General features: G+C 39.4%; 1 protein-coding gene across 1 annotated transcript in view; it reads right to left on the reverse strand.

The window, feature by feature from the left end:
- Nucleotides 1-15,977, reverse strand: part of LOC136839937 (histone-lysine N-methyltransferase eggless-like) — a 44,815-nt gene that overhangs the window by 11,512 nt on the left and 17,326 nt on the right. The window contains 12 exon segments of the mRNA XM_067106210.1: nt 607-814; nt 2,201-2,340; nt 2,607-2,659; nt 2,662-2,721; nt 4,765-4,813; nt 5,733-5,929; nt 6,659-6,858; nt 7,366-7,592; nt 8,513-8,689; nt 9,023-9,079; nt 9,239-9,336; nt 9,711-9,866. Of these exon segments, the coding sequence (XP_066962311.1) occupies nt 607-814; nt 2,201-2,340; nt 2,607-2,659; nt 2,662-2,721; nt 4,765-4,813; nt 5,733-5,929; nt 6,659-6,858; nt 7,366-7,592; nt 8,513-8,689; nt 9,023-9,079; nt 9,239-9,336; nt 9,711-9,866 (1,622 nt within the window).

Here is a 15,977-nt window from a genome sequence, read left to right on the forward strand (position 1 = left end):
AAAAGTACTATAATACAATGGCATATACTGCAATTTCTTACCCTCCTGGAAGGAATAAGTAAAAATATAAAAAAATTCTTCATCATATGCAATCTGATAAACAAATGTTAACACTGAAATAATAAACTTTTGTGATTGAAAACAGCTACAATGTTATCTAGATAAAATCTGAGAAAAATACATTCAGTAAATATTAAATGTTTAAAGTACTGTCATTTCTTAAAAAAACTATTATCCTACCAATGCGTTCTTCTTAGGTTCCTGCTGGTTACGTGGTGTATATAACGATAATAATGATGATAAAGAAAATGGTTTACAATGGATAAGGAAAGGTTTCGTGGCTACACAACTGGGTAGGACACACAATCTTAAACCCAACTTTTACACCACAGCTTGAGCCCAATAAGCACAAACAAAAGGTTTACAATTCACGTGAATACTTTACAGTGACAGGTAAATATCTGAAAGCTTAAACACTCAGTCTAACTTGTAAAAATTAATGGAAATCACAGTAGAAGATTTCTATTCCTATGAAAATTAATATTGTATGATCAAGAAATGCATTAATTAACAAGTCAAACAAACAACTCAATGAATATACTCTACCTCCAAGAACAGTATCCTTTTGAAGGGCTCCCATTCATGAGATACATCTATTCCCGGTTCATAAGAAAAACAATCTATCTCAAGGCTGGACTCGGTGTCAACAATGTACTGGAAGACTTCTTCAATGTTCCGCAGTCTTAACCCACAAGGTGCGACATAAATTATTTCACACTTTGTATTTGTCTTGCGTCTCTGCTTCACCACCAACCTGGAGATATAAAAAATTATGAAGGAAACAAAATACATTAATGATGGTACATTACTGGAGCAATATCGCAAGGCAATTATGGACAGGCTAAAAATCACATTGGCATTAAAAATTCCATTTAAAAACTATCACTTTGTAGTTACAAAACACAGCATTGTAGTTACCCAACACAGCAAATAGGAGGAGATTTACTTCTTTAGTAATTAAACAAATGAAACTACCTATAATACACTGACCTACAATGCAAAAACCCATAAAACCCACAGCAGCACAATCAATAATGCACATCAGGATTTTATAGCCTATTGGGCAAATTTTTTAGCTGAAATGTGACTATAAATACTGTACTGTGCCTTGCAAAGCATCTCAGTTAAAACTGTCAGCATAACTGTACTCATGGCTGATCATGAACATGCATCACCAAACATTTAAATGATGAATAATGTATCTACACAATACCACAATAACAGAAAATATCAAATATATTCAATAAATGAAAAAATTATAAATGCAAGAGAAAAGACAAACGATAATGAAAGGCACCTAGGATACTACACACCAACGGTCAATCACAAGCCTAGACTAGTCTATCCAGAACCAAAGGCCAATATTTTCCTTGTTTCCATTATGTGCACACAGATTCAAGTCAGTGCAACCCATAAATAAAGTAAATATAATAAACATTAGATGAAAGCTAAACATCTAAAATCAAGACAGCTGTCTTGTTAAACTATGGACAATTATTACACTTAAAAGTTGTAATACAAGACGATCAGAAATATACAGATACAAAAACGTAACCTACAAAACCAAAACACAATAAGAACATGTCACCGTATGTACTGTGCAAGTCTACCCTATGTAAAATCTATACAAACATGGACAAGTAGTGTAACATTTGTTAAAATAATGCTTGTAACTCCAAGCCTAACCTTGGCAAGGCATGGCCTATCATATACAGTACATATATTTTGCGAGTCAAAAAACCCCTCAGCAAAGGTGCATGTGTTGTAGTATATACTGTATATATGCATTCACTTTATGCAGTGTCACTTCAGAGTTCAATAAGTAATTTTCTTTACAGTAACTCCCCGGCTAACATCCTCCGTGAAATAACTCTGCCAATCAACAAACAGTACAGTATGCATCATAACTCTTCATACAATGAGCCTGCCTTCCTAAGCTTTAGTTTCTTAGTTTACTGTCCCCTCACATCAAAAGTGATCAACTGTAACCTGTCTACTGAACAAGTATTGATGAACAATTTCAATCTGCAAAGGAGTGGTTACAGGAGAGGTTACTGCACTACCAGCTAAAATGCAATCAAAGATATCATAGACTTCACTGAAATTTCCTTAGTTAAAAGTCCACACATAAACAACCCACCGATTCCATCCTTGAAGAATCGGATACAGCAGAGGTGATACGTCTTTGTGCTTCAGCATGCTATCACCACCTTGCCCAAGACAACTGCTGGAACACAGGTGACGGCGGTATTTCATGATCTTTTCTTGCAACGTATGTTTCTGAAAGAAAAATGTTATCATGAAATCATGGTGAATGATTCTTCATGAAAACACAAGTCTGATTAAATCCTTTTCTCATAAAGAGGTCGCCTGTTTGCAATTCCATAATAATCCAAACAACTAAAATGATTCATGAAAACTCCAGTCTGATTAAATCCTTTTCTCATGGAGAGGTCGCCTGTTTACAATTCCATAATAATCCAAACAGCTAAAATAACAAAGATAAATGAAAATACTTTTATGAACTTCCTTTAAGCTTCTCTTACGTTTGTGAATCCCCTCGATTCTTGTTCTATTCGAACCTGGACTTCTTTAGGGGAGTGCCAGCTCGGGACATCGTGCTCTTTTTGGCCACAGCACGTCTTTCGTTCTGATTTGTAGCTGAAAGGAAGGAACAAAATAAACCAGATTAAATTACATCAACATCCACTTTTAGTAGTTACAAAAAATGTACATTCTCTGACTTCTACGTAATCATATATATAATTTTGACAAAAGCAATATTGACATTACAGTACAAGTAAGAAAAATTGTCATATACAAAAATGTCCATACCCTTTACATAAAAAGATAAAACTAAATATTAAACAACTTTACAGGTTAGTTAGTTATAAATGATTTGTTTAACCAGACCTCTGAACTCTTTTAGGGTTCTTCTCGGGCTGGGAGCACACACGGAAATTTTATTTGGTAAGAAGGGTTAGTCAGTCTCTTGGGGGGAGGGCCTATTGGTGGTTTCACTAAAGTACATCATAAAAGCAATGATAACAGAAGGAAGCACATTCAATTTAAATACAGTAGTACCTCAACTTAAGACACTTGGGGAGTCTGGTTGTCTGATAAGTAACAAAGTCCATTAAGTAACAGAGGCCCTATATATAACCAGCACTTGAATATTTGCTAGACAGATATCTTAAGCTAACAGCAATTCCACATAGTTCTTAACCAAAACGAACCTGTGCAGGCAAACCCCGATTATTGGCGGCGTAATTTATCTGCATTCTGGTTTTACGGCACTTAACTAATGACGCTGTTAACCTGATTTTCAGCGTCAGTAAGTGGTTTAACGGCATTGGCAAGCAACTTATTTGCACTGATAAGCAGTTTATTTGCGCAGACGATGTCGTAAACGCCATTTATTACCATAATTACTGGTAATTTTCGGTTATCAGCAATTTTCGGATATCAGCACTCAGCCGGTAACGGAACCCCCACCGTTAACCAGGGGCCTGCCTATACTTTACATTTAACATTCAATTTAAAAGAGATTTATTTTAAAATATTCCACATCTATAACGTACTTTAGCAAAGTATAATTAAAATCATGTAACTGATAAGTACAGGAGTCCATAAGATGAGGTGCTATTTATTTAGAGAAGAGCTGTCTCTACAGATGTTACCTGTCATCCTGGCAATATACATACATAAGTAATACACAGACACCACCCTACTTACAAACTAGTTATGTTCCAGACGGCCTTTTGTATGTTAAATTGTTTGTAAGTTGGTTACTATGCTCTTCACGCCTTTTAAGTATGGTATGACATAAAGTCAATACAGTACTGTATGTTTTTTCTTCTTAAAACACAATTGACTGTACATAGAGTACTGTATTTTATAGAATAGGTGCACAGAACAAAATCTAAACTTACAGGTGGCAAAGGGGAGCGCTCTGAACACAATTTCAATTTGCGATCCCGTTTATTTGTATCTCTGAATGTTTGTACAGTAAGTAGGGTGGCATCTGTCAAGAGACAAGCATCTGAACCAAGTAGCCTAACCTTATCTATAATGCTATATCCTAGGAATCCATGGGCTGGTTCTTAAGCTACTTTTATGTTCGAACTATTCCAACAACAGTGACATTAACGCCTTCCAAGGCCCAAAGTACTGGATGGTCAACTTCCTGCCACAACTCCGACTACAGTATTTGCTTCAACTATAACTTAAGATATCTTTCCTATCTATTAGAAAAGAATTTTTGTAGAATGTGGACATATGTTTCACTGTCCAACAAAGTCAAGGAAAATATGAGAGATGTTCGGAGTCAACCGCAAAAATGTTTGTCCCAATTACTCTGCCACCTTGGCAAGGATTCCTAACGATTACCACAGGGCTACAAAAAAATCCAGCAGGTTAAAGAATTCATTCCTAAACATGAAGGAGAAAAACATAAAGGCATAAACTAGAATACGAAATGAGGTAAAATGCATTAAGCAACAAGGAAAGAATAATGGTTGCATTCCTTGGCTCAGGTAATAGCACCTGTGTGTCAGCCACCAACTCCCTACAGAGACCCTGCTGACAGATAATATCATTAATGGATCATGTAATACTGTACTACTTCAAGCATACAAATCTAGACTTAATTGGCTTTTACCCAGAGGGCTAATAATGAACCTAATATCTGCCACTGAAACTTACATGGTTCCACATCATGACCTTGCCCAAATGTTCCATACTCAACTATTGCCTGCAAAAACAAAATACAATAATTACTGATGCAATTAAAATCGTGAAATGTCTTCTGAAAAGCATAATCTTAAAATGAAAAATATAAACGTTAGTACAATACTCCACACTGATTATTTGTAAAGTGTTGATAAAACATTACACAGAAACAATGGAAGGGATGATTAACAATTACTCCCCAAAGAGCAATACAATGTACAATACTGTACTTGCATAAATGTAGCAGACAAGGAAGATACAGTCTAACACTGTAATGATCTTGCATGAAATATACTTCAAGTCAGATCATTATTTACGCTAAACTTACTTAAACAGCTTTTCAAGCAATTTACACATGTCTTACTGTTGCTGTATTAGATTAATTAAAACTTTTGTTTATAGCTACTGTTATATGAAATGGTCTCATAATTTCTTTCAAATATATATATGACAAAAATTACAAATGTTTTACTCAAGACCACAAAGAAAGCAATGAAGAAGTGTCCTCACAGGTGTATCTTCTCCATGTTAATGGATCTCCCCCCTATTTCTTTTGGCTTAAAAAAATAATAGATGTATCTAATCACTATTACTGAGTGCCAAATTCCCAAATCTGGGAAATAATGAATGGCTGCTACCACAACACTTTGAAGAAGAATACTAGGCAAGGCTTTGGACAGCTTTTAATTCCACATAATCCACTTTCTTTATTGCAGACTTGCATGCATTTTGAAATGAAGCAATGAGTTTTCTTCTAAGAAGGGTTCTGAACTGTGTGAAATTATTCTCTAACTTCACTTAAAAGAGTATAGTGCAACAATCTACGGCTCCATTTCTGTTTATGAAAACTATAAGGACTTCTCCCTGTATAAAATTTTACTCGGTAAGTCTAGGAAGAACCTCAGTGGGCATAAACATCCATAAAGAAATAAACCACTTACTCGTCCTGGTAGTCCAGCTGTTCTCCTTCGTATGGTTTTGAACTGTTCTGCCTGAGCCTGTATATTTAATTTCTTGTTGAACAGCGGACTGAGTCGAGTTGATCCCCTGTAAATCCACTCTGATCGGCAATCCACAGGGAAGAACATTCTGACTAAAGAACCATCAACTTCCATCACCTGGGCCCTCCACCATCGTCCTGCGGTTTCAAACAGGTAAAATTGATGTTAAAGAAAAGTTTTATTCATACAAATTTAATTTCTTTTAAAGTATACGGCCTTAATTTAAGTTATAAAAGATAAAATGAGACAAAACTACTTTAATCACACAATACATTCACAAACTTCAAGGCACAAAAATCTAAAACTGACGAAAATCTGGAAGAATACTATTTGTAGCAAAGTGAACCAAGATGTTTCAGATAACTATTATGAAGTCTCAAAGCCTCCTCGGGAAAGCTGAACAGCGTCTTACAGAAGACAAGCTAAAACAAACACCCACAACAATAATGTAATTAGAAACACGAAACATGGTGAGGAATCTGAAAGCTATTTCAACTCATCAGAAAGAAGTTCAAGCAAAGATGAAATGCATTACTACCCTAATACTATTCTCCTTACATTTTAACATGTTTTGCCTATTTATTAATTTATTTTTTCTTTTTTAATAAGTGAGATCTCTTCTTTCTGTATTTCCCTGTACTTCCTCTTACCTCTTCCTAATGAACACCATATTCTTTGGAAGCTTGAATTCCAAGTCAATGGGGCCCTGTGGGGCTTGTTCCATATGAATAGGTCCCATCTGAATAATAATAATAATAATAATAATAATAATAATAATAATAATAATAATAATAATAATAATAATAATAATAATAATAATAAGAGGAGAACTGAAAACACAAAAAAGTTACAATTTAGTTACTGACCGTTATATTCAGTCTTGACAAAGTTATACTTCTGTAGACGCACCATGGGCCTCTCAGGATACATCTGCAGGTATTCTTTAATGAATTCCCGAGAGTCCGAGGAAACATCGTCCCATGGACAAGCCGATGCCTCAGTTACAACCCGAATGTCGTTGTGGTGGACATATTGGGCATAACCATCATCGAAAAATACCAGGTACCTACAAGAAAATAAGATGATTACATTGTATAATAATTAACACCATGCCAAACACAAATTTAAAGAACAAACCTTCCATAAAAGCAAACAATAATTCCTTCAGTTCTCAAACTGAAATAATATAGTAAGAACAATTTATTTTCCTTCAATTGTATGTTACCAAAAGATTGCTTTGCAAATACTTTCATGGATTTGTACATGCTGAAGTGTCTATATAGGTAATAGCTATTCCACAATAGTAGCACCTCACTTTAACAGAAACTTCAGGAGTCTGGCTTTCTGATAAGTAACAAAGTCTGGACATCTTACAGTAACAGCAAATCCACATAGTTTCTAACCTAAACTAACCTTACTTTACACTTTGACATTCAATTCAAGAGGTTTATTTAGAAACGCAGACATCCAAAACGGTAGCACAGCAAAAAATAATCACAATATCGCAGCTGATAAGTACAAAGGCCCGCTAAGTCAAGGTCTGTTTAGCTGAGGTGTTTCTGTATCCAATTACCTGTATTTGTTTGCTGCAGTGGGAATCTCTGCTAGAACACCTACATAAAAAGACCCTGAAACTGCAGAGTTTTTGGGGTCTTCGTCTTTGTATTTGGCGATGACACGGGTTCCCACTGGTATTCTTGTGGAGCACTTATCATAGTATGCTATCTGTCGTCCAGGTAAGATGTGTGGAGTACCGGAGCCCTTGGCATTACGGTTATATCTTATCTTATACAGGGTGTTCTGGAATGCAAGATAATTTGTAATACAGTGTTCTGGAATGGAAGATAGTTTGTAATGTTACAATAAATAGGGAAAGTTAAATGATAAAAAGTTTATGCCAAATACTGCCAGTTCATAAGACGGCAAATAAAACAGACAACTATACAACAATTGCTCAAATCAAGAGGAAAATATAAACCTTGCAATGTCTCAAGACTACGATAAAACTAATGGCAGGCAAGATAAATTAATTGCAACAGCCTAGCAGAGGGAGTATTCATGTAAATGTGATAAAGTCTAATTTTCTTTCTCAGATCATATAAGAACTTCATATTTGGCTTGGCAATCCAAAGGTTTAATTATCAGTTAATTTTGCTGTGCACAGATATTTTCCAAATCTCTTACAGTACTTAGAGCATGTGACCAGAACTTATTTACAGCATAGGAGTTTTAACATTGCAACATTAAACTTTGCAGATTAGCAATAAAGCTAGTATTTTTGTGATGTATTTAACTGAACCATGGCTGGAAGTTTGAAGAAATCTCTAGCTTGTTTTAGTTTCTTCTCTCCAATAACTGTACTGACTTTTAATCAGCAACTTTCTTTGACAAAATGAAATCTGGCCTAACCAGAATAAACCCTTCTCTGTTAGTGTATGTATAAATTCTTGATGATAATATACACAAAGCTCCTTTGTACATATAAATTCTTGATGCTTATATACACAAAGCTCCTTTGTGCGTATAAATTGATGATAATACAGTATACACAAAGCTACTTTGTACGTATAAATTCTTGATTATAATATACACAAAGCTCGTGTGTACAATAATATAGACTTATAGTCAGTAAAAATGCTTTAACTGACCGCCCAATACTTTAATTTTAGTCTTAAAAATCCCAGCACTGGCACAGATTAACAGAAATAAAACAAACTCACCTTTGGTTCACGTTTCTCTACTTCAACAACCTGCGCCTGAACCCATCTCGCGAAAAGAGAATACTTCATGCAAAAGCACATTTCACCCGGTTTCAGCTCATATCGGTTAAGTGGTCCTACAGGAGGTAGGTTCTCGACTGGAGTGTAAACGGAACTTTCGGCAATGACCTCCGATGTCTGAAAAGGTCAAAGTACCAGGTATACTTTACATATAACAAAGCATGTAATGAGGAATAGTAGACAGCTTGTATATCAGTAAAAAAAAATTACATTAATAAGTAAATGTATGTGACATTTAGTACAGAGAATACATAATCAACGAAAACCTGAGGACAACAACAATCTCCAGTTACAGTCATAATCTCTCAAAATTCTGTATGTGATGTTATCTTACTCAACCACTGACAGAGTGTGCCATCAAACTCATACCCTAGAAACGAAAGACAACTGTTAAGAAATAAAATGCAAATTTAATACTGAAACATTAATTACTCCTCTCCTTCTACTCACCCCATCTGGCTGATGGATGACTATACCAGATTCACCGATGTCGATGGATGGTAGCCACTACAGAAAGGAAAAAATAATTACAAAAGAAAAACATAAATGACATGAAAATGTCTGGCATAATGTACTGACAATGAACTGGCATGAAATTGTTCGTAAAACTGTTTTCATTCCACAAAAGTTTTTCCATACAAACACAACAATATTTGCTAAACTTACCCTGATATCTGGGCGGAAGCTATCGTAGAATTCTTGGCGAACCTTGTCCAGCTCTTTCTCAATCAATGCATATTCGTCAGCGTGTTTCTCAAAACCCTCTACAGAAATAAGGAGGAAACAAATCTAGTGAGAAAAAACTACCATGGTGTGCAGCTTGATCACATTGTACAATATATCATGGTACTGTACATGGGAAGCTGCTATATGAAGGCTCATATAAACTCAATTTCCTTACTACAGGACCTTCATAAAATCTAGTCTTTAAATACTTGACTCCAATAACAGCAAAATAATTAACTCTGGTATACCAGGTATTAACACTGTGTGAATACACACCCATTTGTGAATATTCACTGTATAAAGTTGACAAATGTTGAATTGATTATAGTACTTATAAGTACAGACCCTACAAGGCAAAAAAACATCAGTTAAAATAGCATTTATGATCATGCAAAATCTATTAAAGCCGAACCTTCGACAGCTTTAAGTCGTTCACCCAGGTGGGAAATTCCCAGATTGATTTGTTTGTCTAGCTGTAGATCGGTCATGATACTTTTGATGGTCTCTTCCATTGTCTTGCCCTCATCGCACTCCACTTCCAAGTCTGTTCCTTCACTAGAACTATCATCTGTAATTAGTGCTTCAGCTGTTAACAACGTTAAGATTTAAAATACATTTTCTGAAAGAGATATAAGATCATTTAGCCTCAAGGTAATAGCAATTACTCACATCACATTTCTTAACAAAATAGTATTGTAAACTTAGGAACCATTTACACATTTACAAAACTTATCTGCACACATACATATAATTTCTGTCAATCACACACACATACGCATACTACACCATTTTACTGGTGGAATTATTAGAATATGACATTTTTATGATAAAATGAAGTTTCATTATACTTACCAAAACACTTTAAAAGCTTTAATCTCTTAAATTTCGACACGTCCGAGATATATTTTTTCAAACTTTGTTTGGAACGCTGATATAATTGGCGGAGACCCAGCCCACCGGATGCCAGTGGGGGAGGAAGGAGACTCGCCCAGGAAACAGCTCCAGTTTCAATCTCGCATACATAATAAGTGATAGCCTGAGATAACGCCTCCCTGAGGGAAGGAGGAGGCCTTTAAGTTACAGTGTTTGGTAAGTATAATGAAACTCATTTATCATAAAATGTCATTTTTAATATAATGCCTTGCAAACACTGTAAACTGATTCCACATTTAAGGTGGAAGGGCAGGATGAGGCATCAGTTATCGAAAGGGTACACATCAAAAAAAAGGGACAAACTCTAAACATGGGCATCATATGGATCCCTACCAATAAAAAAGGCAGGTGTTTCCTTACCTGGTAGATGGGCTTTTGCAGGGAGGTACTGCTGCTGGTTGAAGCTCCATTACCTGCAGAGGCATTGGGCGCTAGCACTGCTAGCTACTCTGCTCCACAACACCCTAGTAGTCGGGAAGTACACCGCTGACTAAGACAGTGGGGCATGACTTTCCTTTGCTCTTGCCCTGAGCAATTGGAAAGCAACCAGACTGAAAAAACAGGCCTCACCGCCTAACCTAAAACTAGTTAAAAACAAAACATCCCTTCTCTATACCCTCTATAACTAAAAAACTGGATGGAGGGTACTCCAGGTGAACTGAACACCCCAGCTTCCCACTTTTTTAACTCAGCAACCATAAAATCACAAGGGGAGAAGGTAAGATAAAGAACCTACCCTAGTGTGTTCCCCTAAACCAAGCCAGCTATAGATACGGGACCCTATCTTAAACAGGTCTGATGCACAACTTCCGACCTCCTAAGGTAGTGAGACGCCAACACTGATTTCAATCTCCAGAAAAGATGCTCTGTGTGATCTGGCGAAGTGACTAAACTCGACTTTTTCCGTGTTTACCAGAATCCTAAGGCTAAGCTAACCTTAGGTTCCGTGAAGGTCCTCCATGCAGCGGTCCCTTGACGATGAACGGAGTTAGCAGTCGTCGAGGTACAAGGAGATAAGAACTCCCTCCAGGTGGAGCCAATGACCTATCAGGGCGAGAACCCTGGTGAATACCTGCGGGGCTGTTGATAGGCCGAAGCAGAGAGCCTGGAACAAACCGAAGATACCTCCTGGAGTCTTGATGTACTGGAATGTGGAAGTAGGCATCTTCCATGTTGAGGGTCACCATCCAATCCCCTCGAGCTAGAGCCTGAAGAACGGAGCAGTTAGTTTCCATGGGCGTGATATTTTTATGATAAAATAAGTTTTGTACATACTTACCCCGGCAGATATATGTAGCTATAGTCTCCGACGTTCCCGACAATTTCAAAACTTCGCGGCTACGCTGGGTAGGTCAGGTGATCCTTCACTTACCACGCCGTGGGTGGCGGGAATAGGAACCATTCCGTTTTCTAATCAGATTTTCTCTTCCACCTGTCTCCTGAGGAAGGCTGGGGGCCATCAATCGTATATGTATCTGCGGGTAGGTATGCGCAAGAGCTTTATTTTATCATAAAATATCATTTTAATAACCCGTCAGATATATGCTTGGCTGAATGGCACCCTTGGAGGAGGGTGAAGACAGAAAATAACTAAAGCAGGAAACAACTTGTATGTTGTAGGATAAACAAAACCTGGTTCTTACCTGATTGGGCAGGGCTTCGCGGATACTGTCTATGAGTCTGCTTGCCTCAGGAGCTTCAGCGAGGATGTGACCTGTGACTGACAGCCCTTCTGGATCGTGCCAATGGGGATGACCCACTAACATGGCCGAGCCTATAGCGGATCGTGTCAAAGGGGCTGACCCACTTACATGACCGAGCCTACACCTGAATCGTATCAATGGGGGCTATCCTCTTACATGACAGAGCTAGGTGTCCATACAAATTACAAGGAACATGACAACCAATCCCGACCACCTGACCAATCCCTAACCTTGTTAGTGATAAGAATTGAAAGGGAAGCATAATTCCATCACCCTCTTTCAACCAACCATAAAAACACACACCACCAAGCTTAAAAACAACTAAATTAACTAAACTAAATAGGATTGGATTCAGCTCCTGTCCCAGCACCGAATCCGCAGATATCGTCACGCTCCTAGAGAGAAGCACTTATCATACGTTACTCTAATATCTCGTAAGTAATGAGATGCTAACGTTGAATTACACCTCAATAGGTTGCCTCTAAAATAGACTGGAGAGACAACGTCTTGTGAAAAGCCAAGGAAGTAGCAATGGCTCTCACTTCGTGTGCTTTCACTCTAAGGAGCAAAGTGCTCATCCTCACATGAGATATGCGCTTCCTTGATGACGTCCTTAATAAAAAATGACAGCGCATTCTTTGAGATCGCTCGTGAAGGATTCCTGACAGAGCACCAAAGACTTTCAACCGATCCTCCCAGAGATTTCTTCTTTCTAAGTAGAATTTAAGGCTCCTGACAGGGCATAGAGTCCTCTCAACTCATGTCCGTCACAGAAGAAAGACCTTTTAATTCAAAGGTTCTTGGCCACGGTTTAGAAGGATTCTCATTCTTCGCTAGAAATAATGGTTTAAAGGAGCATATAGCCAGAACCTCCTTAAAACCAACTTTGCCGTCTAAGGCTTGTATTTCACTTATTCTCTTAGCTGAGGCAAGGGCAAAGAGGAAAAGTGACTTCCTGGTGAGGTCCCCGAAGGAAGCTTGATGAGGAGGTTCAGATTTTTAGACATTAAGAATTTCAAAACTATGTCTAGATTCCAACTGGGAGGTTTCAAGTCCTGAATTTTGACGTTTCAAAAGACCTTATAAGGTCATGAAGGTCTCTGTTTTCCGAGATATTCAGATTTCTGTGTCTGAAAACCGAAGATAACATACTCCTGTATCCCTTAATTGTGGATACAGCGAGGTTGCAATGTTCCCTCAGGAAGATAAAGAAATCAGCAATGTTTGTCACAGAGGTACTGGAAGAGGATATCTTATTGGTCCTGCACCATCTTCTAAAGACCTCCCCATTCGACTGGTAGACGCGAAGGGTTGAGGATCTTCTGGCTCTTGCAATAGCCTTCGCAGCTTTGTGCGAAAAACCCTTCGCTCTGACCAGACCTTCGATAGTCTGAAGGCAGTTAGACTGAGAGCGGGAGATTCTTGTGGAATCTGTTGAAGTGGGGCTGTTTGAGAAGATCGTTCCTGTGTGGAAGCGATCTTGGAAAATCTACTATCCATTCCAGTACCTCTGTGAACCAGTCTTGAGCTGGCCAAAACGGACTACCAATGTCAGTCTCGCGCCTTCCGATGATGCAAACTTTCTTACCACTTCTCCTAGGATCTTGAATGGGGAAAGGCATATCCGTCTAATCCCTGTCCAATCTAGGAGAAGACTGTCTGTTGCAACTGCTCTCGGGTCCGATATCGGAGAGCAGTAGTTTTCTAGCCTTGCATTCCAGTGGGTTGCAAAAGGTCGATATTCGGCCTTCCCCACAGGTTCCACAGTCTTTCGCAGACTTCTGAATGGAGAGTCCACTCTGTGGGAAGGACCTGATCCTTCCTGCTGAGAAGGTCGGCCCTCACATTCCTCTCTCCCTGTACAAATCTGGTGAGGAGTCTGATCCTCCTCTCCTGAGCCCATAACAGCAACGTTTTTGCCGTTTCGTAAAGGGAGAAGGAGTGTGTTCCTCCCCCTGTTTCCTTATATAAGCCAGGGCAGTCGTGTTGTCTGAGTTCACTTGGACTACTTGTCCTGCGACAAGGAACTCGAACTTGATGAGAGCCAAATGAACTGCTGATAGCTCTTTCTTGTTGATGTGCCAGTTCACCTGGTCTCCCTCCCAGGTGCCTGACACTTCTCTCGACCCTAGTGTTGCCCCCCATCCCGACTCCGAGGCGTCTGAGAACAACACTAGGGTAGGGCTCGGTAACTGAAGAGACAGTCCTTGGCATAATTTTCGAGGGTCTAACCACCAGTTGAGATCCTCTTTTATCTTGTCCGAAATTTGGAACAAAGTTGCTAAGTCCTGAGACTTCTGGTCCCAACTCTCCTTTAGGAAAAACTGAAGAGGTCTCAGATGAAGTTTTCCTAAGGAGACGAACTGTTCCAGCGAGGAAATGGTCCCCAGCAAACTCATCCACTCCCTCGCTGAACAATGTTTTCTCCTTAGAAAAACTGTCACCTTTTCTATGCAGCGATCTATTCTCTCTTGGGATGGAAAGGCTAGAAAAACCCGAGAATCCATCAGAATCCCCAGGTAAACAATGCTCTGCTGCGGAACAACCTGGGATTTCTGTAGGTTTACTAATAGTCCAAGGGACTGTGTCATATTTAGGGTGATCGACAAGTACTCCAGACAACTGTCCTTTGATTGAGCTCGAATCAGCCAATCGTCGAGATACATTGATATCCTCACTCCCTCTAAGTGAAGCCAGCGTGCCACATTCCTTAAGATGCCCGTGAACACTTGTGGGGCCGTCGAAAGACCGAAGCACAGGGACCTGAATTGAAAAACTTTTCCCCGAATCACGAACCTCAGGAACTTTCTTGACGAGGGATGAATGGGAATGTGGAAGTAAGCGTCCTGCAGGTCCAGGGAGACCATCCAATCCCCTGGACGAAGAGCTGCAAGAACCGAGGAGGTAGTCTCCATTTTGAATTTCGTCTTGATTATGAAGAAATTCAGGGCGCTTACATCCAGAACCGGTCTCCAACCCCCCGAGGATTTCGGAACCAGAAAAAGACGGTTGTAAAACCCCGGGGAATGGAGGTCTTGAACCGGTTCTATTGCTTCCTTTTCTAACATTTGTTCCACCGCTAGAAAAAGAGCCTGGTTCTTGATGGGATCCCTGTAGCTGGCGGATAACTCCCTGGGAGTTGAGGTTAAAGGAGGACTTTCCCTGAAGGGGATAAGGTAGCCTCTTCTTAAAATGGAGAGGGACCAGTCGTCCGCCCCTCTCTGTGCCCAGACCTCGGCGAATTGTAGCAGTCTGGCACCCACTGTCGTCTGGAGTACTCGTTCTTCATTTGGTCCTTCTGATAGAACGAGAGGAAGACCTTCCTCTCCTCTCTGGTCTTTTGCTCCTGAAGGAGGGTCTGGACGAAGGACCACCTCGAAAGGGCTCCTGAAAGGGAGCCTTCTCCTTCTTGGCGAAAGGGACGGCAGGTCTGACCCTCTTCAAGACTGGGCCAAAGGTCTTGTGTCGCCTTTTCAGATAAAGAGCGAGAAATCTCCTTCACCAAGTTTTGAGGAAAAGGTGAGGAGAAAAAGGAGCAAACAGAAGAGAGATCTCTGAAGAGGAGACACAGACTTCGTGAGGAAAGAGCTGAATACTGATCTCTTCTTCAGAATAGCAGCTCGAATAAGGCAGCGACTTCCGCGGAACCGTCCCTCACTGCTTTGTCCAAGCAAGACAAAACACTCACGAAGTCATCCAAACACAGGAATTCGGGATCCCGAGTCCTGTTGGCCAAAGCTCCAAGAGACCAATCCATAAAGTTGAAGACCTCCACAACTCTAAAAAGACCCTTGAGGAGATGATCCATTTCACTCATTCCCCAAGTCGCCTTCGCTGAAGCAAGGGGAAAGTCTCCTGGAGGAGTCAACTAGATTAGAGAAATCTCGTCGTCAGCAGATGTGGGGAGCCCCAACCCCATAGGCTCCTTGGTCTCATACCACATTCCTGATTTTCCCAAAAGTTTCAAAGGAGGGAAAGAGAAAACCGTCTTACTTGCATCCTTCTTAGACTGCATCCACTCCCCTACTCCTTTAAAGGCCTTC

Source organism: Macrobrachium rosenbergii, chromosome 7, assembly GCF_040412425.1.
Source record: "Macrobrachium rosenbergii isolate ZJJX-2024 chromosome 7, ASM4041242v1, whole genome shotgun sequence".
NCBI classification, from domain to species: domain Eukaryota; kingdom Metazoa; phylum Arthropoda; class Malacostraca; order Decapoda; family Palaemonidae; genus Macrobrachium; species Macrobrachium rosenbergii.